General features: G+C 43.8%; 3 protein-coding genes across 4 annotated transcripts; all 3 read left to right on the plus strand.

The window, feature by feature from the left end:
- The first annotated feature begins 744 nt into the window (after positions 1–744).
- On the plus strand, positions 745–12551 carry LOC121719155. 2 transcript variants are annotated; one of them, XM_042104580.1, is made up of 8 exons: positions 745–1300; positions 1768–2527; positions 10113–10308; positions 10581–10686; positions 10943–11178; positions 11375–11533; positions 11934–12059; positions 12217–12551. In XM_042104580.1, exons 1-8 carry the CDS (start codon positions 1187–1189, stop codon positions 12227–12229), a joined length of 1710 nt encoding a protein of 569 aa, XP_041960514.1. In that variant the 5' UTR covers positions 745–1186; the 3' UTR covers positions 12230–12551. The 2 variants fall into 2 exon arrangements, with proteins under 2 accessions (XP_041960514.1, XP_041960513.1); XM_042104579.1 differs by lacking the exons at positions 745–1300; positions 1768–2527 and adding exons at positions 8191–8622; positions 9065–9824.
- On the plus strand, positions 2964–5175 carry LOC121719185 (TOG array regulator of axonemal microtubules protein 1-like). Its single transcript, XM_042104622.1, has 5 exons — positions 2964–3389; positions 3646–3881; positions 4078–4236; positions 4632–4757; positions 4913–5175. Exons 2-5 carry the CDS (start codon positions 3664–3666, stop codon positions 4923–4925), a joined length of 516 nt encoding a protein of 171 aa, XP_041960556.1. The 5' UTR covers positions 2964–3389; positions 3646–3663; the 3' UTR covers positions 4926–5175.
- A 7072-nt stretch (positions 12552–19623) lies between the features above and the next one.
- Positions 19624–23927, plus strand: LOC121719154. The gene is made up of 8 exons (XM_042104578.1): positions 19624–19974; positions 20436–21195; positions 21484–21679; positions 21951–22056; positions 22313–22548; positions 22745–22903; positions 23299–23424; positions 23580–23927. The coding sequence occupies exons 1-8, from the start codon at positions 19861–19863 to the stop codon at positions 23590–23592; spliced, it is 1710 nt and encodes a 569-aa protein (XP_041960512.1). The 5' UTR covers positions 19624–19860; the 3' UTR covers positions 23593–23927.
- The last annotated feature ends 1166 nt before the right edge of the window (positions 23928–25093 follow it).

A 25093-nucleotide genomic window follows, 5' to 3' on the forward strand; every position in this document is an offset into this window, starting at 1 on the left:
CAGTTGAATTGTTTTGAGTTTTTGTCGTAACACGGTGATAAGGAACTACAGCTGCATGTGACGTCACATGTTTGGGCGCTTAATCTCTAACTGATCAGCCATAACGAAACAGTGCTTCACCACATCTGTGGATTAAGCCACACAGTCAACTCAATGTAAGTAAGATAAACGAGGATGCTAATTGTTCTTAGCATTGCCAGCATTGTGTATAATATGATTGTCACTTGGAGGAGACTAACCAGAGACGGTTGATAAAGCATATTAAGGATCTTTGGACTAGCATAATTAGCTAACCGCTGCTAACGTGCTAGCATCGTCACTTCAGGCTGTGCACAGTAATATAACATTTATTCACCATAAATTAATAAAGTTGAGTGGTTCTGCAATGCAGACAATGTTTCCGTTTTTTTGCAGTACCATGTCCCTTACATGACATGGCCCATTGTCCCTGTAACATGCATTCAGCAAACCTAGATATGAATGTGATTTCAGCCCGACTTTCAACATTTCTTTCAAGAAGACATGTAAACCACCAAGACCCGTAACGAGGGATCTGGAATGTTGGTTACCTAGCAACCAAGATGCTGTCTATTGAAAAGGGAACTATTTTTTGATGCGTTAGAACGATGTCGAAATTAACATTTTTAAACAATAATGGGGTGTTTTCAGATTATTTAGTTTGTTGTAGAATTGTTGTATAAACGTTAAGCAATATAGCACTCGTGATCGTGGGATTGGTGATGGATATTCCCACGGCTGTTGTTGCCTGCTTAGCTTTCGATCGTTATGGTTAGTTTATCTATAATAGCGACTATAATATCTATAATAGCGACTGCTATTGCTGGTTGTAACGTAGGCCTAAGGCCTAGGCCGATAGGCTAGCCTACAACTAATTTATTTGCACCTGAACAGTCCAGCAACAGACGTCGAAGAATCTCAACATGCGTCACAGTTATGAGGTCACAATAGCGTTCCTGTCACCCTGGGCGAAAACTATTTCAGTTGTTGAAACTTCTCAGAAAGAAACACACTTACTTTTCAGTAGATCCTTTTCGATTTTCTAAAATCAAATTTTGCATAACCATCTTTGACACGGTTTTGTAAGGCGTTTATTTCAGTTCATTGTCATCACCAAGTTGGAAGTGTAGGCTGGCTACTGTCTGTGAAAATATTCGCTTTCAGTTCAATGGATTCCCAAAGTCTTAAAGGAGAGCTGGATAAAATCCGAGCTCAAAACCAGGAGATAATTAACATAATGCGGCAGCACCTGAAGAAACAGATGCCGAACAACTACACCTCTGTGAGTTCCCTCAACAATCTTATTATAGCTGAACATATCATTTTATAGCCTAAATATTAGGTAAATGTTGTATCCCTTATTTTCTGGTGCCTATAATAAGTTGTGATACATAACACTTCTACTAACGCACTTTAGAAAGTGACCTTTTTCAGAAAGTAGAAAGGTTAAAGGTCAAATTTAGTTTGATGACCTAAACTGGTAACCAAAGATTGTCTAGTTACGTCTCTGCTGGTAACTATTATTAAATCATCTTTGGCTCAACCACAATTATGGGTTAGTGGTTACCTAGAACTAGGCTATAGAAACTTTCAGGGATCACCACATCCAAAATTGCTTTTGTTTATGGTTCATATACACAATAGTATTACACTTGCATTGATAGTGCAGTGTGTGTGTGTGTGTGTCTGTGTGTGTGTGCGTGTGTGTGTGACATGTTTGATGACGTGTTGCCTCCTTCCTGTCTGCAGTCTCAGCATCAGCTGTTTCATCCTCATCATCATCCTCATGTTGAGCCTGTGTTGCAGCCAGAACACAATCCCACAATGCTCTGCGGTTCACTGCAGCCGCTCAGAGCCTGTGTAGCGCCTGGCCAGCGCAAGCTGTTGCCCCCTATCAGCCCTGCACCCCCCCAGCAGCAGCGGTCCAGCGCCTCATTCCCCTCCTTGCCCGCGATCGCCAAGGTCCAAGACCCGGTCCTGATGCAGCTGTTGGTAGGTGACAGATTCCCCTCTGCAGCTCCCAAACGAGGTGCCCTACGATCCCTAGGCAGGAAGAAGTTGACAGGCCTTGATCGCGCTCACCCTCTGAAGCCGCTCCATCATGACAGAGCCCCGAGTGGCGTGGCTACTGGCAGCATGGCACCTGCTCCACCTGAGGAAACAGGAGAAAGCCAGAACAAGCCAAAGAAGATCAAGGCCAGGCGCTGTGCCAGAGCTGTCCAGCATGACCGAAACCATGACAGCGATGGTCAAGCTGAAGCCCAGGACGTGGGGTGCATGCAGGAGCCCCTTAGAGTCACTGAGGAGGTCAGACTCACTGATCTCCGTTGCAACAGTGTCCTCAAACACGTCTCAGATGGCAGAGGCAGCTCCACTCCACCTATTGCCTCTGCTGTCCCTGCCCCCCCAGAGACAGCTAAACCCCAGGCAACCTGTCAGAGACAGTTCATCAGCAGACTGCCCCGCTTCAAGAAAACAACATCACTCAGTGTGGCCACTGCTGTGACAGGTGAGTAGTGAAGTTAGGAAAGTTAGGTACACACCCCTACCCCATCTCACACACACACTCAGTCACTCAGTATTGTCTCATATAGCTTTGGTTGTAACATGAAAATAATCTACAAATGGGCATGAGGTGTTCAATATAAAGAGATTACTGAGCAGCACATACAGAACACATTATACAGTTATAACACAGCTTACTTACACAGTGCAGTTATTACATAATTATGTATAGTAATAGTTTGCCAGTGTAGATAGGATGTCAGACAAACACATTTGACCTTTAACCTCCCAGAGCAAAAGCCCATGGAGTCTCTGGCAGGGAAGGAGGAAGCAGGTGAAGAAGAGGAGAGTGATAGTGGAGAAGCAAACAAGCAGCACCCAGCAGACCAGGGAGCTCCCAGAGCTGGCCAAACTGCCCCCTGTGTCCTGCCCTGAGCAGGCCATCCTGCAGGCCTTCAGGCTGCTCAGAGACGACGACTGGTGGGAGTAAACAGTAGCTAAAATAGGCTAGGCTAACACATCTAAGGCCTTTATTTATTTACAGGCCTTTAGCTGTGATATTGTAGGTTACATTAACATATTGACTTCAGACAGATGATAGGCTTTCAGCTAAGATCATAGAGTCTAGACATGATGACATATGTGTGTTAGAAGAATGTGTTCCTTCATTGAAGATAGCCTGCCCTATGCTAGGGCTATATGCTAAAGTCAAGTCTATGTATCCTCATGTTCCTCTGAGTTGAGTGTGTTTTCTCTTTAGGGAGCAGAAGATCGAGGCCCTGACCTCCATCAGGTCTCTGTCCCAGCACCACGCTGAGGTGCTGCTGCCCAGGCTGCATGATGTGTGTGTGGCCGTCTACCGCGAGGTCAGAGGCTCTCTGCTGAAAAACAAGCTGGAGCTCATGATGCATTTGTTGTGTTTCAGACCAGATAGAGAATGTCTATTGAAATGACTTAATGATGCTATACATAGTTCAATGAGTTTACATTTCTTAATGCCACTACAATCTATAATCATACTGGGCATTCACTTTTGTGAACAGAACACACAGCTGTAACTCTATTCTAGATATTTCAAGTCAGAGTGGTAACCTATCATTCTGCATCACCCCTCCCACCCAGGTGAAGAACCTGCGCTCAATGGTGTCCCGAGTTGCCATGGTGACGCTGGCCCACCTGCACGCTCACCTGGGGCGAGCTATGGACGCAGAGGCCGAGGGCACAGCCCAGACGCTGCTGCCTAAAGCTGGAGAGGCCAGCGGCTTCATCAGGGAGGACATGGAGCTGGCACTGGGGTACATGGTGCTCAACGTCACCCCCTCTCGCAGCATGAACGCCTTCATCAACACAGGACTCAGGTGAGGGGAAAGAGAATCTTGGTGACCCTGCACTTCAGACTCTCTCCTTGTATACTGGTTCTTTGTGCTACAGTTTTACTGGTCCTCAACCAGTTCTCTCTGTTACATGGTTCTCTTTTTCACCTGGTTCTCCTGGCTCTGTGGTTCGTTGTCTCCTCTGGTTCTCTTGGTTTGTCATGGTTCTCTACTTTCTTAGGCACCGTAATGCGGCCGTGAGGAAGACCACTGCTCAGTTCCTGGAGAGACTGGCAGAGGTCATGGGGGCATCCCGCGTCCTGTCAGGGAAAAAGGACTTGACTGACCGGTTTATCCATTCCATCAGCTGCCTGGCCATTGACAGTGCACAGGAAGTCAGGTGGGAGTGCTATTTTTTGTTTCTAAATTAACCAATCAGCTACCAAATCAAAACAATCAGCTCTCGAAATCATTAATAAATGGTCAGTGCAGTGGACTTGAAATTGTGTGTTTACCACAATTAGAATGAAGTAGTTAGTGGAAAAATGTTTACGTCCAGGAAACACTGTATGTTTTGTACATACTGTAAATAGAATATGAATGAATGAGCGTCAAACGTAATGCAACGACAGTAGACACACCATTCTCCCTATTAAAAAGTCATAATGGCATCAGAATATGTTTTGAATGCTAGTATAAGGTACAACTACTACATAATGTTACTTTAATGCGGCCATTTTTTATGACTATTATGTCCTCATCAATGAGTGTTGATGTATTTTGTGTCTGAAACAGGACCCATGCCCGTAACACCCTGGCATTCCTGGCTTCACATCCTAACCTTATCAAGATGGTGGACAGGTTCGCCCCTCAGAGAGACCAAGTCACTGTCAAGGACGTTATCAACAAATGCCAGAAAAGGTGGGTGCAAAACATTAGTGGACACCATGAACATTAAACATTTATATTTTACATCATTATCTATCAGTGTGATAATGTATCAGTTGTTTTTATTAAACCTGAGAGAATACAGAGAGGATATACTTGGTAAAGTGTTTTTTTTTTTTCTCCTGCAGAAATTTGCATTAAAGTAAACATCCAAGTCAGAAGACTGCAACAATTGATTTTGGATTACAAACAAATCTTCAAATGTGGCATATGAGGTGCTGAGACCAGGCCTATGAAAAGCAAAAAGCGCCCAGATTTAAATGTGGCCATAATCTCCATCTCGCCGCCGATCCAAAGAAAGAAGGAATTCTGGCAGCTGCAAAGGATCGCCTCCACCAATACCAAGCTCCTTCTGCCCCAACTATTTCACTCTCAAGACACTCCACCTCCCGCCACACACACACACACACACACACACACACACACACACACACAGTACTACAGTATTCCATCATCCTTTGTCCTACAAATTAAAAATAAAGGGTGAAAAAAACACAAGTGTATGTATTTGTCTCTATTGCCTCAAGATTGCTAATAATAAACGTTGCAACAATAAACTTTATTGGTCCAATAAAGTTCAAGGTGTTTCCCTAGTGTCAGACTGTCAGTGGCAAGTTTTATTCTGACGTTCTGAGGTGACATAGTGGTTGCACTTTGACCCCATTTACCACTGACCTTGACTGAATGCTGACAATTACTTTACAGTGTAAAACATATATCTCAGATACATCAATGTCTGTATATAGATCTTGAAGATGTATTTAAAAGACCACAAAAATCTGCATGGGCAAATTGAATGAAGTTTCCTCTTTTTACTGAGTGTGTATGCACAGACTTGCATGTATATGTGTAGACCATGTATGTAGAATACAGTGAAGAGTTAGTAAAATATTGTACATTCAAGAAACACTTTTAAGTTTTGTACTGTACATCCTCAAGAAAGTTTTACAGAAGCACAGTACCATCAACATGTGAGGCAAAAAAATGCCCATAAAGACCCTCCTGTTACGACTCGCATTATGTGTGGCCCAATTACGATGATTGTTTTTGAATCAGTAGATGTTCCTCTCTCCAGCAACAGTAAAACCATCCACCAAAGCCACTGCACATGTAAGATAATGCCTCTGATAACCCTACACCCTCTTAATGTCAATGCTTCATCTTCAACTTTTGGTCTGTAAAACTAGGGAACCCAGACTCTATGGAAATATAAAAGTTATTTTCATATCTTTATATTAGAATTATCAGGGAACTGTAGCCATTGCAATTTCAGTAATATTTAGCCATAAATTGCCTAATTTTCGAGGGTCTCCAGGGGGGCTGGTGGCTAGGAAGATGGTGAAGTAACTAGTTTCAGAAAGGGACACACACACAGGAGACAATAATGCAGGGTGGGCCATCATGGTAGTGCACTTTGGAGAATGAGAGGTGGAAATTCCAATTCCAATTATTGGAGATGCAGTGGTCAGAATATGCATAGACCCAACTAAACAGGACATGTTCCCCCTGTGAGACATTTATGAGAAAAGATTGGTCAGCGTTTGACAACTGAATATTCCATTAGACTCAAGAAGACTTACTGTAGGATGAGATCTCTCTCCTCCTATGCCTGCCTCTTTTATGAACATTTCTCCCTACATCCACCAGGTGGCAGAGAAGGCTTACTGGAAGCCAGCAATTTATATGCCGTCTACACAGACCACAGAGACAGGACCTGGTTTCCTCTTCCACCAGAGAAGATTGATAAGAGAGCAATTCCTCAGCAACAGGGATGGACACTATGTATGATACATGTATTTAACATACATATTTCAAATACAAAATACTATTTTACAATTTGTATTTTATTGGGTTGAAAGAAATGGCTTCATATTTTGTTTTAAAATAGTTGTGTATTTTTGTAATTTAAATTAATGGCAAATATTCTTGGTAAAACCAATATGTGGTGACATCATAAAAGTGCAAAACAATGAATGCAATTCATTAATTCATATTGAGATTCAGGAAGATGATCCAGTGCGTGTAGGTATCATCAGTGCATAAGTAACGTGTAGGTTGCTCATACACACACCCCCTCTCTCACACCAACCTCAAGTGTCTTGAGAACTTTACCCATCAGTTCCCATGAGAACTTTAATCAGCAGAACACATGGAAACCATTTGTCGTCAGTTTAACCCCATTTGTCCACACAAATACCCAGTTAGTTAAAAACCAGCCAATAGGGTCCTACCTGATCAACAGCTTTACAAGGGAGCGTACCTGTTCCCTGGGTCCTATGTTCCCTGGTTCCTATGTTCCCTGTGCATGTTCACACTTCACTAGAAGTTAGTTGTATTTCTGGAGAGTGGCAAAACAACAGCATGACTTGGGATATTTGATTGTGTTGATGGAAAATGCAGACATTGGTGTTCAAGGAGATTCAAGATTCAAAGATTCAAGGAAGCTTTATTGTCATTCCTACATTTACATGTAGGAGCGAAATTTAGTCCTGCTAGTGTATATGTCCTCAAAGTTGGGTAGGCTGCAGCCGATGGTCCGCTGAGCTGAGCCTGCTTAACCACATGCTGCAGTGCCCTCCTGTCTGCAGCTTCTATTCCACATAGTAATACAGGCGAAGAGGACACTCTCCACTCCGCAGTTAATTAACATAGACGGCATAGGCCTAAATGATGGAACCCCAGTGATGATCTGACCTAAGGGGTCAATGCAATGCTTAATAAAAGTTAATATTCTGAACAATACAATAAAGTTTTATTGTCTCAATACAATTATTTGTTACTCGTGTTTGACAACGAGTAACAAATAAGGACAACGAAAACACCATGTCACGTGAATCACCACGTCAATCACCATAATAAAAGATGTGGAAGGTTATTTTTTACCCTTATCTCCCACTAAGAGGGCGAGAGAGTCCTTAGGTAGCCTATGTGTCTGTCTACTAGCATAACTTCAAAGCCGCTGTCCCGATAGGCCTACTGCAAATTTGTGAAGGCAACTACCAGAGGGTAACCATTCCGGTCCTATGATCAGATAATGCCGAATCAGGGACCAATCAGATTCTGGAATTTGGTTTTACTTTGATAAAATGTATGACATGGGCAATAGGGTCTGCAGTTGCCTGATTGCTCTTGTTCTGTAGTTTTTGGAATGGAATAATATCTGCTCATCGTATAGGCCTAATAATTTTGCCAACTGTAGGCTATGGTTAAGCAGAAATCACTGAACTCAAATCAAATATTAATTAGGCTTATTCAAGTTGTTGGCCAGAGAAGGTCCGTTTTATAAGTCTACATTTACTTAAAATAGCTTAGCTTTCGATCGCTATGGTTAGTTTATCTATAATAGCGACTATAATATCTATAATAGCGACTGCTATTGCTGGTTGTAACGCAGGCCTAAGGCCTAGGCCGATAGGCTAGCCTACAACTAATTTATTTGCACCTGAACAGTCCAGCAACAGACGTCGAAGAATCTCAACATGCGTCACAGTTATGAGGTCACAATAGCGTTCCTGTCACCCTGGGCGAAAACTATTTCAGTTGTTGAAACTTCTCAGAAAGAAACACACTTACTTTTCAGTAGATCCTTTTCGATTTTCTAAAATCAAATTTTGCATAACCATCTTTGACACGGTTTTGTAAGGCGTTTATTTCAGTTCATTGTCATCACCAAGTTGGAAGTGTAGGCTGGCTACTGTCTGTGAAAATATTCGCTTTCAGTTCAATGGATTCCCAAAGTCTTAAAGGAGAGCTGGATAAAATCCGAGCTCAAAACCAGGAGATAATTAACATAATGCGGCAGCACCTGAAGAAACAGATGCCGAACAACTACACCTCTGTGAGTTCCCTCAACAATCTTATTATAGCTGAACATATCATTTTATAGCCTAAATATTAGGTAAATGTTGTATCCCTTATTTTCTGGTGCCTATAATAAGTTGTGATACATAACACTTCTAGTAACGCACTTTAGAAAGTGACCTTTTTCAGAAAGTAGAAAGGTTAAAGGTCAAATTTAGTTTGGTGACCTAAACTAACCAAAGATTGTCTAGTTACGTCTCTGCTGGTGACTATTATTAAATCATCTTTGGCTCAACCACAATTATGGGTTAGTGGTTACCTAGAACTAGGCTATAGAAACTTTCAGGGATCACCACATCCAAAATTGCTTTTGTTTATGGTTCATGTACACAATAGTATTACACTTGTATTGATAATGCAGTGTGTGTGTGTGTGTGTGTGACATGTTTGATGACGTGTTGCCTCCTTCCTGTCTGCAGTCTCAGCATCAGCTGTTTCATCCTCATCATCATCCTCATGTTGAGCCTGTGCTGCAGCCAGAACACAATCCCACAATGCTCTGCGGTTCACTGCAGCCGCTCAGAGCCGGTGTAGCGCCTGGCCAACGCAAGCTGTTGCCCCCTATCAGCCCTGCACCCCCCCAGCAGCAGCGGTCCAGCGCATCATTCCCCTCCTTGCCCGCGATCGCCAAGGTCCAAGACCCGGTCCTGATGCAGCTGTTGGTAGGTAACAGATTCCCCTCTGCAGCTCCCAAACGAGGTGCCCTACGATCCCTAGGCAGGAAGAAGTTGACAGGCCTTGATCGCGCTCACCCTCTGAAGCCGCTCCATCATGACAGAGCCCCGAGTGGCGTGGCTACTGGCAGCATGGCACCTGCTCCACCTGAGGAAACAGGAGAAAGCCAGAACAAGCCAAAGAAGATCAAGGCCAGGCGCTGTGCCAGAGCTGTCCAGCATGACCGAAACCATGACAGCGATGGTCAAGCTGAAGCCCAGGACGTGGGGTGCATGCAGGAGCCCCTTAGAGTCACTGAGGAGGTCAGACTCACTGATCTCCGTTGCAACAGTGTCCTCAAACACGTCTCAGATGGCAGAGGCAGCTCCACTCCACGTATTGCCTCCACTGTCCCTGCCCCCCCAGAGACAGCTAAACCCCAGGCAACCTGTCAGAGACAGTTCATCAGCAGACTGCCCCGCTTCAAGAAAACAACACCACTCAGTGTGGCCACTGCTGTGACAGGTGAGTAGTGAAGTTAGGAGAGTTAGGTACACACCCCTACCCCATCTCACACACACACTCAGTCACTCAGTATTGTCTCATATAGCTTTGGTTGTAACATGAAAATAATCTACAAATGGGCATGAGGTGTTCAATATAAAGAGATTACTGAGCAGCACATACAGAACACATTATACAGTTATAACACAGCTTACTTACACAGTGCAGTTATTACATAATTATGTATAGTAATAGTTTGCCAGTGTAGACAGGATGTCAGACAAACACATTTGACCTTTAACCTCCCAGAGCAAAAGCCCATGGAGTCTCTGGCAGGGAAGGAGGAAGTGAGGGAGCAGGTGAAGAAGAAGAGAGTGATAGTGGAGAAGCAGACAAGCAGCACCCAGCAGACCAGGGAGCTCCCAGAGCTGGCCAAACTGCCCCCTGTGTCCTGCCCTGAGCAGGCCATCCTGCAGGCCTTCAGGCTGCTCAGAGACGACGACTGGTGGGAGTAAACAGTAGCTAAAATAGGCTAGGCTAACACATCTAAGCAATTTACAGGCCTTTAGCTGTGATATTGTAGGTTACATTAACATATTGACTTCAGACAGATGATAGGCTTTCAGCTAAGATCATAGAGTCTAGACATGATGACATATGTGTGTTAGAAGAATGTGTTCCTTCATTGAAGATAGCCTGCCCTATGCTAGGGCTATATGCTAAAGTCAAGTCTATGTATCCTCATGTTTCTCTGAGTTGAGTGTGTTTTCTCTTTAGGGAGCAGAAGATCGAGGCCCTGACCTCCATCAGGTCTCTGTCCCAGCACCACGCTGAGGTGCTGCTGCCCAGGCTGCATGATGTGTGTCTGGCCGTCTACCGCGAGGTCAGAGGCTCTCTGCTGAAAAACAAGCTGGAGCTCATGATGCATTTGTTGTGTTTCAGACCAGATAGAGAATGTCTATTCAAATGACTTAATGATGCTATACATAGTTCAATGAGTTTACATTTCTTAATGCCACTACAATCTATAATCATACTGGGCATTCACTTTTGTGAACAGAACACACAGCTGTAACTCTATTCTAGATATTTCAAGTCAGAGTGGTAACCTATCATTCTGCATCACCCCTCCCACCCAGGTGAAGAACCTGCGCTCAATGGTGTCCCGAGTTGCCATGGTGACGCTGGCCCACCTGCACGCTCACCTGGGGCGAGCTATGGACGCAGAGGCCGAGGGCACAGCCCAGACGCTGCTGCCTAAAGCTGGAGAGGCCAGCGGCTTCATCAGGGAGGACATGGAGCTGGCACTGGGGTACATGGTGCTCAACGTCACCCCCTCTCGCAGCATGAACGCCTTCATCAACACAGGACTCAGGTGAGGGGAAAGAGAATCTTGGTGACCCTGCACTTCAGACTCTCTCCTTGTATACTGGTTCTTTGTGCTACAGTTTTACTGGTCCTCAACCAGTTCTCTCTGTTACATGGTTCTCTTTTTCACCTGGTTCTCCTGGCTCTGTGGTTCGTTGTCTCCTCTGGTTCTCTTGGTTTGTCATGGTTCTCTACTTTCTTAGGCACCGTAATGCGGCCGTAAGGAAGACCACTGCTCAGTTCCTGGAGAGACTGGCAGAGGTCATGGGGGCATCCCGCGTCCTGTCAGGGAAAAAGGACTTGACTGACCGGTTTATCCATTCCATCAGCTGCCTGGCCATTGACAGTGCACAGGAAGTCAGGTGGGAGTGCTGTTTTTTGTTTCTAAATTAACCAATCAGCTACCAAATCAAAACAATCAGCTCTCCAAATCATTAATAAATGGTCAGTGCAGTGGACTTGAAATTGTGTGTTTACCACAATTAGAATGAAGTAGTTAGTGGAAAAATGTTTACGTCCGGGAAACACTGTATGTTTTGTACATACTGTACATAGAATATGAATGAATGAGCGTCAAACGTAATGCAACGACAGTAGACACACCATTCTCCCTATTAAAGTCATAGTGGCATCAGAATCTGTTTTGAATGCTATTATAAGGTACAACTACTACATAATGTTACTATAATGCGGCCATTATCAATGACTATTATGTCCTCATTGTAAATAAATGAGTGTTGATGTATTTTGTGTCTCAAACAGGACCCATGCCCGTAACACCCTGGCATTCCTGGCTTCACATCCTAACCTTATCAAGATGGTGGACAGGTTCGCCCCTCAGAGAGACCAAGTCACTGTCAAGGACGTTATCAACAAATGCCAGAAAAGGTGGGTGCAAAACATTAGTGGACACCATGAACATTAAACATTTATATTTTACATCATTATCTATCAGTGTGATAATGTATCAGTTGTTTTTATTAAACCTGAGAGAATACAGAGGGGATATACCTGGTAAAGTGTTTTTTTTTTTTTTCTCCTGCAGAAATTTGCATTAAAGTAAACATCCAAGTCAGAAGACTGCAACAATTGATTTTAGATTACAAACAAATCTTCAAATGTGGCATATGAGGTGCTGAGACCAGGCCTATGAAAAGCAAAAAGCGCCCAGATTTAAATGTGGCCATAATCTCCATCTCGCCGCCGATCCAAAGAAAGAAGGAATTTTGGCAGCTGCAAAGGATCGCCTCCACCAATACCAAGCTCCTTCTGCCCCAACTATTTCACTCTCAAGACACCCCACCTCCCGCCACACACACACACACAGACACAGTACTACAGTATTCCATCATCCTTTGTCCTACAAATTAAAAATAAAGGGTGAAAAAAACACAAGTGTATGTATTTGTCTCTATTGCCTCAAGATTGCTAATAATAAACGTTGTAACAATAAACTTTATTGGTCCAATAAAGTTCAAGGTGTTTCCCTAGTGTCAGACTGTCAGTGGCAAGTTTTATTCTGACGTTCTGAGGTGACATAGTGGTTGCACTTTGACCCCATTTACCACTGACCTTGACTGAATGCTGACAATTACTTTACAGTGTAAAACATATATCTCAGATACATCAATGTCTGTATGTAACCCCTTCTTAACGGGTGTGTGCACAGGCACTATTACAATACATAAACAATTAATTAAATGGCGCAAACAGGATCCTGAAGGTCTCAGCGGTGGAATGGTGAGCTGGCTGAGATTCCTGAATACCAGTAGGCTAACAATTACAGACAATAAATTCAATTGAATAGCGCGGTGCCTCCACTGTAAAAATACTACACTTACCGTATAGCTCGTGTATAGTGTATTCCTACAGAATTTAAATAATCAATGTGAAAATAATAAGACTAGTGGTGAAGGTAGTTAAATGAATTGCCAATACACCCTGGATATAAAGAAATATAATAATTAAATATTTATTTGATAATAGCCACGTCGTGGACGTGACAACCCAAAAGCTGACAAATGTCAGGGAGCGAACAATTCACTCAAGGGGAAAACCGAACGTTAATGTTCAGACAGTAAGGCTAAATACACTGTTAGCTTAAGCTAAACAGTTCCCAGTGTGAAAGACAGACAACAATACAATATACATATCATTCAATCACAAGAATATACCAATCACAACAGTATTATTAATCATCTATAATCAAATAAAACCCCAACCCCCCCAAGCGCTGGCCGTTGGAGCTCGGTGGTGCACAGGACGGCAGCTCTGTGAGCTGCAGGCAGGACAGCAACCGCTGAACGGCTCTCCAACTCGCCGGTGATCCAAGCAGAGACGAGAACGTGTGTGTGTGTCAGTGTAAGTGCAGTTGACGTTACTCACGACCGATCACTCAGAACCGGGAGATCCCGCTCAGTCCTGACACAGAGGAATCGGAGGCAGCTATGTCCCAGCTAGCCGAGGATGCGACTCCGGTGGAGGATATTGCTGCAGTCAGCCTGCAGTGCACACCTCAACAGCAGCAGCGGGTAGTTGGCGGTTGGCACTCCGGTGGGCTCAGCACCGGAGGCAAAACGCAGTCGTCCTTAGGAGGTCTGGCTCCGGTGGGCCCAGCACCGAAGCACAAATCGAGTCCGTCTCCGAAGGAGAATGCAACAGGAACTAGCTAGCAGGTCAGCTACCCAGGTCAGGATAGCTTCACCTATAGCACTCATAGATATATGAATAGCACTGAACAAATAGCTAGCTAGACAAATAATAGCAGACCGGTAACTTAAAAGAGAAGGGGTAAGCAAGTACGATGCGCTGATGTTACGGAGTAAGTGGGCCTATGAACTTGTCCAATGGTCTCCACAAACTACAGGCAGCAAAGTATCCTCTCTCTCTCCAGTGCAAACCCGGACCGTGACTGATGAGCCTTCCCCTCTCTGAGGAGATGGAACCTTCACATTCCCTGCGATTTCGCGGGCATAAACAAATAACAAATAATCATTGGCTGCTTAAACAATTCAAATAAAAGCAAAACAAACAAAGACATTTGATTGGTTCACACACAGAATGTAGTAAATCACAGTAGTAAGTAAGTTACAAAGTATTCTGGTACATGGAGTAAATACGTACAGTACAGGTTATTAAATTGTCAGCTTTTACAGGTGCTTACACTCTCCCCCCACCAAACAAACAGCATGCCCCCATGCTGGGACACATACAGTATAAGGTGAAAAGGAAAACAAAGGTAACAAACAAACAAACAAATTAATAAACAAAGTCAAGGAACAAATAAACTAGTTTAAAAACCAGCTATGGGTGCGATGGCATTCTTGTACGGCATAAGAAATGGCCTGTGTGCACCTGTGCTACAAAGAGCCTGTGGAGAACACCACCAGGCATGAGAAGACTGCCCTGATGCTAGACGTGATGCTACTAGTGTGTGCTTGCTCTGCACTCCCAGTTTGCCATAAGTCAAATGATCAGTAGGCCTCCTTTCCCTATGTGACCTACGCACTACAAGGGGCACTGATTCTGAGGGAGCTGCAACCGTAGTTGAGGGACCATCAGGATAGCTACCATCCTGGCCTGCAGCTGCTACGTCTTCTATTACTTCAAGGGACCTGTATGGAGAGATGGGGAGTGCAGTGTTGAGGGGAGATGCGACTACATCATTAGGTGTGTGCACTAACCTAGGGCCTCTAAGTGGGGTGGAGACACACGGCGCAGTGGAATCTGGTATAGGCTGACGGACCTGTGTGCTAGTACTCAGAGGAGCGTTTTCCACTGCATCCTCAGCAAAACAGCCATATTCCGAATCGGAATCAGAAGAGCTAAGTTGTCTAAGATCTTCGGTAGGCAACACTTCAGAGACACCAACCCTACGATTCTCCTTATCCCTTCTATGCCTCACAGCTCTTGGGCACGGAGCTGGAGAAGTATCAGCCACGGGGCCCAATCTCACCTCCTGTCCCAACGGCAAAATATGGTTGCGGTGCATCACCTTGATGGGTCCTTTACCATCCACAGGCCTCAACCTGTACACAGGGAGGTCAGAAAGCTGACTGTCCACTACATATGGACAAGAACTCCACCTATCTGCCAATTTCTGCTTCCCTTTCAAACCAAGGTTCCGAATCAACACCCGATCCCCAGGACTCAGGCTATGATAGCGGACTTTCTGGTCATAACGCTCCTTATTGCTCTGGTTCATCCTATCCGCCGAGGCTTGGGCTAGCTGGTAAGCAGCTTGCAACTCCTCTTTCATCTTTGTCACATACCTCAAATGTGACGCAGATGACGTGTCATTAGACGAAACACCAAAACAGACATCAACAGGGAGTCGAGCTTCCCTACCAAACATCAAAAAATAAGGTGAGTACCCTGTTGCCTCATTGGGTGTGCAATTATATGCATGCACCAGATGCACAATGTGTTGGCTCCATTGGGACTTTTGCTGAGACTCAAGGGTGCCCAACATATCCAGCAAAGTCCTATTGAACCTCTCCGGTTGAGGGTCACCCTGTGGATGGTAAGGGGACGTCCTAGACTTCTTAACACCCAACATAGTCAACATCTCAGTCACCAGTCTACTCTCAAAATCCCTACCCTGGTCTGAGTGAATGCGGGTGGGCAAGCCGTAATGTATAAAATACTTCTCCCACAGAGTCTTCGCCACAGTAACAGCTGTCTGGTCCTTTGTGGGAAAGGCTTGTGCATACCGAGTGAAGTGGTCGGTGACAACCAGCACATTACAAACATTCCGAGAGTCAGGCTCAATCGAAAGAAAGTCAATGCACACCAGATCCAAGGGTCCAGAACTCTGTATGTGGGAAAGTAGAGCAGCTCTCTGAGGCAGCGTTTTCCGCTTGATGCAGCGTTCACAGGTCTTACAGTGTTTCTCAACATCCAGCTTCATACGGGGCCAGTAAAATCTGTCACGTACCAAGCTATACGACTTATCAAAACCCAAGTGGCCAATGTCGTCATGCAGCAACTTAAAAACAAGACTGTGAAACTGCTTAGGCAGCACCAATTGCCTTACACACTGGTCACCCTGCTTAATGGTCCTATACAACAACCCTTTGTTGAGGGACAGCTTTATCCACTCCCTTTTCAATACCTTCATGTCTGGGTGCCTAGTCTGGATACTGTTGGCAGGTTTCTTCAGACTAATCGCTTGCCAGACCTCTCCTATACAAGGATCACTCCTCTGGGCCTCTTGAAGCTCACCAGGACTGAAAGTAGGAAGCTGGTCAGTGGCTACTGTAGCAGCATGACAGTACACCGTAGGGATGGCTGACTTATGACTACCGATCTGATCAACCACACACGGAAAAGAGGGACAACCTGCTCTCTGCATGGATATAACTTGACAAATCGCTCTCACACCAGGCGCTGGAATTTCTTGCCACTCATCATATAGATCTTGAAGATGTATTTAAAAGACCACAAAAATCTGCATGGGCAAATTGAGTGAAGTTTCCTCTTTTTACTGGGTGTGTATGCACAGACTAGCATGTATATGTGTAGACCATGTATGTAGAATACAGTGAAGAGTTAGTAAAATATTGTACATTCAAGAAACACTTTTAAGTTTTGTACTGTACATCCTCAAGAAAGTTTTACCGAAGTACAGTACCATCAACATGTGAGGCAAAAAAATGCCCATAAAGACCCTCCTGTTACGACTCGCATTATGTGTGGCCCAATTACGATGATTGTTTTTGAATCAGTAGATGTTCCTCTCTCCAGCAACAGTAAAACCATCCACCAAAGCCACTGCACATGTAAGATAATGCCTCATAAAAATGACCAAAATTTAGAGATATGAAAATTCTGCTTTCAGTGGTTCTGATAACCCTACACCCTCTTAATGTCAATGCTTCATCTTCAACTTTTGGTCTGTAAAACTAGGGAACCCAGACTTTATGGAAATATAAAAGTTATTTTCATATATTTATATTAGAATTATCAGGGAACTGTAGCCATTGCAATTTCAGTCATTTTTAGCCATAAATTGCCTGATTTTCGAGGGTCTCCAGGGGGGCCCCCAGAACTCAGTAATGAAATATAGCTTGAGGGTTTTAATCATATGGCTGTCCATAGTTCCACATACCTCTCACACATACAAAGTATGAGCCGATTTGGCCGACCCCCATCTTCCAACCTCTGCCTGGTTTTCTCATCCAATGACTCTTAAGTACAATAATCAAGTAAATGTTCTTAGTTACTGTTCACCCCTGGTGGCTAGGAAGATGGTGAAGTAACTAGTTTCAGAAAGGGACACACAGACAGGAGACAATAATGCAGGGTGGGCCATCATGGTAGTGCACTTTGGAGAATGAGAGGTGGAAATTCCAATTCCAATTATTGGAGATGCAGTGGTCAGAATATGCATAGACCCAAATATGTATGGTGGGCAAATGGATGAAGAGTCTCAGTCTGAGTCTAAAATTAATATTGAGATGAGCTTAAACTAAACAGGACATGTTCCCCCAGTGAGACATTTATGAGAAAAGATTGGTCAGCGTTTGACAACTGAATATTCCATTAGACTCAAGAAGACCTACTGTAGGATGAGATCTCTCTCCTCCTATGCCTGCCTCTTTTATGAACATTTCTCCCTACATCCACCAGGTGGCAGAGAAGGCTTACTGGAAGCCTACAATTTATATGCCGTCTACCCCGACCACAGAGACAGGACCTGGTTTCCTCTTCCACCAGATAAGATTGATAAGAGAGCAATTCCTCAGCAACAGGGATGGACACTATGTATGATACATGTATTTAACATACGTATTTCAAATACAAAATACTATTTTACAATTTGTATTTTATTGGGTTGAAAGAAATGGCTTCATATTTTGTTTTAAAATAGTTGTGTATTTTTGTAATTTAAATTAATGGCAAATATTCTTGGTAAAACCAATATGTGGTGACATCATAAAAGTTCAAAACAATGAATGCAATTCATTAATTCATATTGAGATTCAGGAAGATGATCCAGTGCGTGTAGGTATCATCAGTGCATAAGTAACGTGTAGGTTGCTCATACACACACCCCCTCTCTCACACCAACCTCAAGTGTCTTGAGAACTTTACCCATCAGTTCCCATGAGAACTTTAATCAGCAGAACACATGGAAACCATTTGTCGTCAGTTTAACCCCATTTGTCCACACAAATACCCAGTTAGTTAAAAACCAGCCAATAGGGTCCTACCTGATCAACAGCTTTACAAGGGAGCGTACCTGTTCCCTGGGTCCTATGTTCCCCGGTTCCTATGTTCCCTGTGCATGTTCACACTTCACTAGAAGTTAGTTGTATTTCTGGAGAGTGGCAAAACAACAGCATGACTTGGGATATTTGATTGTGTTGATGGAAAATGCAGACATTGGTGTTCAAGGAGATTCAAGATTCAAAGATTCAAGGAAGCTTTATTGTCATTCCTACATTTACATGTAGGAGCGAAATTTAGTCCTGCTAGTGTATATGTCCTCAATGTTGGGTAGGCTGCAGCCGATGGTCCGCTGAGCTGAGCCTGCTTAACCACATGCTGCAGTGCCCTCCTGTCTGCAGCTTCTATTCCACATAGTAATACAGGCGAAGAGGACACTCTCCACTCCGCAGTTAATTAACACAGAAGACATAGGCCTAAATGATGGAACCCCAGTGATGATCTGACCTAAGGGGTCAATGCAATGCTCAATAAAAGTTAATATTCTGAACAATAAAGTTTTATTGTGTCAATACAATTATTTGTTACTCGTGTTTGACAACGAGTAACAAATAAGGACAACGAAAACACCATGTCACGTGAATCACCACGTCAATCACCATAATAAAAGATGTGGAAGCTTATTTTTTACCCTTATCTCCCACTAAGAGGGCGAGAGAGTACTTAGGTAGCCTATGTGTCTACTAGCATAACTTCAAAGCCGCTGTCCCGATGTAGGCCTACTGCAAATTTGTGAAGGCAACTACCAGAGGGTAACCATATTCCGGTCCTACATGATCAGATGCCGAATCAGGGACCAATCCGATTCTGGAATTTGGTTTTACTTTGATAAAATGTGTGACATGGGCAATGGGGTCTGCAGTTGCCTGATTGCTCTTGTTCTGTAGTTGAGTTTTTGGAATGGAATAATATCTGCTCATCGTATAGGCCTAATCATTTTGCCAACTGTAGGCTATGGTTAAGCAGAAATCACTGAACTCAAATCAAATATTAGGCTTATTAAAGTTGTTGGCCAGAGAAGGTCCGTTTTATAAGTCTACATTTACTTAAAATAACTTAGCTTTCGATCGTTATGGTTAGTTTATCTATAATAGCGACTATAATATCTATAATAGCGACTGCTATTGCTGGTTGTAACGTAGGCCGATAGGCTAGCCTACAACTAATTTATTTGCACCTCAACAGTCCAGCAACAGACGTCGAAGAATCTCAACATGCGTCACAGTTATGAGGTCACAATAGCGTTCCTGTCACCCTGGGCGAAAACTATTTCAGTTGTTGAAACTTCTCAGAAAGAAACACACTTACTTTTCAGTAGATCCTTTTCGATTTTCTAAAATCAAATTTTGCATAACCATCTTTGACACGGTTTTGTAAGGCGTTTATTTCAGTTCATTGTCATCACCAAGTTGGAAGTGTAGGCTGGCTACTGTCTGTGAAAATATTCGCTTTCAGTTCAATGGATTCCCAAAGTCTTAAAGGAGAGCTGGATAAAATCCGAGCTCAAAACCAGGAGATAATTAACATAATGCGGCAGCACCTGAAGAAACAGATGCCGAACAACTACACCTCTGTGAGTTCCCTCAACAATCTTATTATAGCTGAACATATCATTTTATAGCCTAAATATTTGGTAAATGTTGCATCCCTTATTTTCTGGTGCCTATAATAAGTTGTGATACATAACACTTCTACTAACGCACTTTAGAAAGTGACCTTTTTCAGAAAGTAGAAAGGTTAAAGGTCAAATTTAGTTTGATGACCTAAACTGGTAACCAAAGATTGTCTAGTTACGTCTCTGCTGGTAACTATTATTAAATCATCTTTGGCTCAACCACAATTATGGGTTAATGGTTACCTAGAACTAGGCTATAGAAACTTTCAGGGATCACCACATCCAACATTGCTTTTGTTTATGGTTCATATACACAATAGTATTACACTTGCATTGATAGTGCAGTGTGTGTGTGTCTGTGTGTGTGTGCGTGTGTGTGTGACATGTTTGATGACGTGTTGCCTCCTTCCTGTCTGCAGTCTCAGCATCAGCTGTTTCATCCTCATCATCATCCTCATGTTGAGCCTGTGCTGCCGCCAGAACACAATCCCACAATGCTCTGCGGTTCACTGCAGCCGCTCAGAGCCGGTGTAGCGCCTGGCCAGCGCAAGCTGTTGCCCCCTATCAGCCCTGCACCCCCCCAGCAGCAGCGGTCCAGCGCATCATTCCCCTCCTTGCCCGCGATCGCCAAGGTCCAAGACCCGGTCCTGATGCAGCTGTTGGTAGGTGACAGATTCCCCTCTGCAGCTCCCAAACGAGGTGCCCTCCGATCCCTAGGTAGGAAGAAGTTGACAGGCCTTGATCGCGCTCACCCACTGAAGCCGCTCCATCATGACAGAGCCCCGAGTGGCGTTGCTACTGGCAGCATGGTACCTGCTCCACCTGAGGAAACAGGAGAAAGCCAGAACAAGCCAAACAAGATCAGGACCAGGCGCTGTGCCAGAGCTGTCCAGCATGACCTAAACCAGGACAGCGATGGTCAAGCTGAAGCCCAGGACGTGGGGTGCATGCAGGAGCCCCTTAGAGTCACTGAGGAGGTCAGACTCACTGATCTCCGTTGCAACAGTGTCCTCAAGCACGTCTCAGATGGCAGAGGCAGCTCCACTCCACCTATTGCCTCCACTGTCCCTGCCCCCCCAGAGACAGCTAAACCCCAGGCAACCTGTCAGAGACAGTTCATCAGCAGACTGCCCCGCTTCAAGAAAACAACATCACTCAGTGTGGCCACTGCTGTGACAGGTGAGTAGTGAAGTTAGGAGAGTTAGGTACACACCCCTACCCCATCTCACACACACACTCAGTCACTCAGTATTGTCTCATATAGCTTTGGTTGTAACATGAAAATAATCTACAAATGGGCATGAGGTGTTCAATATAAAGAGATTACTGTGCAGCACATACAGAACAAGTTATACAGTTATAACACAGCTTACTTACACAGTGCAGTTATTACATAATTATGTATAGTAATAGTTTGCCAGTGTAGACAGGATGTCAGACAAACACATTTGACCTTTAACCTCCCAGAGCAAAAGTCCATGGAGTCTCTGGCAGGGAAGGAGGAAGTGAGGGAGCAGGTGAAGAAGAGGAGAGTGATAGTGGAGAAGCAAACAAGCAGCACCCAGCAGACCAGGGAGCTCCCAGAGCTGGCCAAACTGCCCCCTGTGTCCTGCCCTGAGCAGGCCATCCTGCAGGCCTTCAGGTTGCTCAGAGACGACAACTGGTGGGAGTAAACAGTAGCTAAAATAGGCTAGGCTAACACATCTAAGCAATTTACAGGCCTTTAGCTGTGATATTGTAGGTTACATTAACATATTGACTTCAGACAGATGATAGGCTTTCAGCTAAGATCATAGAGTCTAGACATGATGACATATGTGTGTTAGAAGAATGTGTTCCTTCATTGAAGATAGCCTGCCCTATGCTAGGGCTATATGCTAAGTCAAGTCTATGTATCCTCATGTTCCTCTGAGTTGAGTGTGTTTTCTCTTTAGGGAGCAGAAGATCGAGGCCCTGACCTCCATCAGGTCTCTGTCTCAGCACCACGCTGAGGTGCTGCTGCCCAGGCTGCATGATGTGTGTCTGGCCGTCTACCGCGAGGTCAGAGGCTCTCTGCTGAAAAACAAGCTGGAGCTCATGATGCATTTGTTGTGTTTCAGACCAGATAGAGAATGTCTATTCAAATGACTTAATGATACTATACATAGTTCAATGAGTTTACATTTCTTAATGCCACTACAATCTATAATCATACTGGGCATTCACTTTTGTGAACAGAACACACAGCTGTAACTCTATTCTAGATATTTCAAGTCAGAGTAGTAACCTATCATTCTGCATCACCCCTCCCACCCAGGTGAAGAACCTGCGCTCAATGGTGTCCCGAGTTGCCATGGTGACGCTGGCCCACCTGCACGCTCACCTGGGGCGAGCTATGGACGCAGAGGCCGAGGGCACAGCCCAGACGCTGCTGCCTAAAGCTGGAGAGGCCAGCGGCTTCATCAGGGAGGACATGGAGCTGGCACTGGGGTACATGGTGCTCAACGTCACCCCCTCTCGCAGCATGAACGCCCTCATCAACACAGGACTCAGGTGAGGGGAAAGAGAATCTTGGTGACCCTGCACTTCAGACTCTCTCCTTGTATACTGGTTCTTTGTGCTACAGTTTTACTGGTCCTCAACCAGTTCTCTCTGTTACATGGTTCTCTTTTTCACCTGGTTCTCCTGGCTCTTTGGTTTGTTGTCTCCTCTGGTTCTCTTGGTTTGTCATGGTTCTCTACTTTCTTAGGCACCGTAATGCGGCCGTGAGGAAGACCACTGCTCAGTTCCTGGAGAGACTGGCAGAGGTCATGGGGGCATCCCGCGTCCTGTCTGGCAAAAAGGACTTGACTGACCGGTTTATCCATTCCATCAGCTGCCTGGCCATTGACAGTGCACAGGAAGTCAGGTGGGAGTGCTATTTTTTGTTTCTAAATTAACCAATCAGCTACCAAATCAAAACAATCAGCTCTCGAAATCATTAATAAATGGTCAGTGCAGTGGACTTGAAATTGTGTGTTTACCACAATTAGAATGAAGTAGTTAGTGGAAAAATGTTTACGTCCAGGAAACACTGTATGTTTTGTACATACTGTAAATAGAATATGAATGAATGAGCGTCAAACGTAATGCAACGACAGTAGACACACCATTCTCCCTATTAAAAAGTCATAATGGCATCAGAATATGTTTTGAATGCTAGTATAAGGTACAACTACTACATAATGTTACTTTAATGCGGCCATTTTTTATGACTATTATGTCCTCATCAATGAGTGTTGATGTATTTTGTGTCTGAAACAGGACCCATGCCCGTAACACCCTGGCATTCCTGGCTTCACATCCTAACCTTATCAAGATGGTGGACAGGTTCGCCCCTCAGAGAGACCAAGTCACTGTCAAGGACGTTATCAACAAATGCCAGAAAAGGTGGGTGCAAAACATTAGTGGACACCATGAACATTAAACATTTATATTTTACATCATTATCTATCAGTGTGATAATGTATCAGTTGTTTTTATTAAACCTGAGAGAATACAGAGAGGATATACCTGGTAAAGTGTTTTTTTTTTTTCTCCTGCAGAAATTTGCATTAAAGTAAACATCCAAGTCAGAAGACTGCAACAATTGATTTTGGATTACAAACAAATCTTCAAATGTGGCATATGAGGTGCTGAGACCAGGCCTATGAAAAGCAAAAAGCGCCCAGATTTAAATGTGGCCATAATCTCCATCTCGCCGCCGATCCAAAGAAAGAAGGAATTTTGGCAGCTGCAAAGGATCGCCTCCACCAATACCAAGCTCCTTCTGCCCCAACTATTTCACTCTCAAGACACCCCACCTCCCGCCACACACACACACACACACACACACACACACACACACACACACACACACACACACAGTACTACAGTATTCCATCATCCTTTGTCCTACAAATTAAAAATAAAGGGTGAAAAAAACACAAGTGTATGTATTTGTCTCTATTGCCTCAAGATTGCTAATAATAAATGTTGTAACAATAAACTTTATTGATCCAATAAAGTTCAAGATGTTTCCCTAGTGTCAGACTGTCAGTGGCAAGTTTTATTCTGACGTTCTGAGGTGACATAGTGGTTGCACTTTGACCCCATTTACCACTGACCTTGACTGAATGCTGACAATTACTTTACAGTGTAAAACGATATATCTCAGATACATCAATGTCTGTATATAGATCTTGAAGATGTATTTAAAAGACCAAAAAAATCTGCATGGGCAAATTGAGTGAAGTTTCCTCTTTTTACTGAGTGTGTATGCACAGACTTGCATGTATATGTGTAGACCATGTATGTAGAATACAGTGAAGAGTTAGTAAAATATTGTACATTCAAGAAACACTTTTAAGTTTTGTACTGTACATCCTCAAGAAAGTTTTACAGAAGTACAGTACCATCAACATGTGAGGCAAAAAAAATGCCCATAAAGACCCTCCTGTTACGACTCGCATTATGTGTGGCCCAATTACGATGATTGTTTTTGAATCAGTAGATGTTCCTCTCTCCAGCAACAGTAAAACCATCCACCAAAGCCACTGCACATGTAAGATAATGCCTCATAAAAATGACCAAAATTTAGAGATATGAAAATTCTGCTTTCAGTGGTTCTGATAACCCTACACCCTCTTAATGTCAATGCTTCATCTTCAACTTTTGGTCTGTAAAACTAGGGAACCCAGACTCTATGGAAATATAAAAGTTATTTTCATATCTTTATATTAGAATTATCAGGGAACTGTAGCCATTGCAATTTCAGTAATATTTAGCCATAAATTGCCTGATTTTCGAGGGTCTCCAGGGGGGCCCCCAGAACTCAGTAATGAAATATAGCTTGAGGGTTTTAATCATATGGCTGTCCATAGTTCCACATACCTCTCACACATACAAAGTATGAGCCGATTTGGCCGACCCCCATCTTCCAACCTCTGCCTGGTTTTCTCATCCAATGACTCTTAAGTACAATAATCAAGTAAATGTTCTTAGTTACTGTTCACCCCTGGTGGCTAGGAAGATGGTGAAGTAACTAGTTTCAGAAAGGGACACACAGACAGGAGACAAT

The sequence above is a fragment of the Alosa sapidissima genome, chromosome 9 (assembly GCF_018492685.1).
Source record: "Alosa sapidissima isolate fAloSap1 chromosome 9, fAloSap1.pri, whole genome shotgun sequence".
In the NCBI taxonomy this organism is placed as follows: Eukaryota; Metazoa; Chordata; class Actinopteri; order Clupeiformes; family Clupeidae; genus Alosa; species Alosa sapidissima.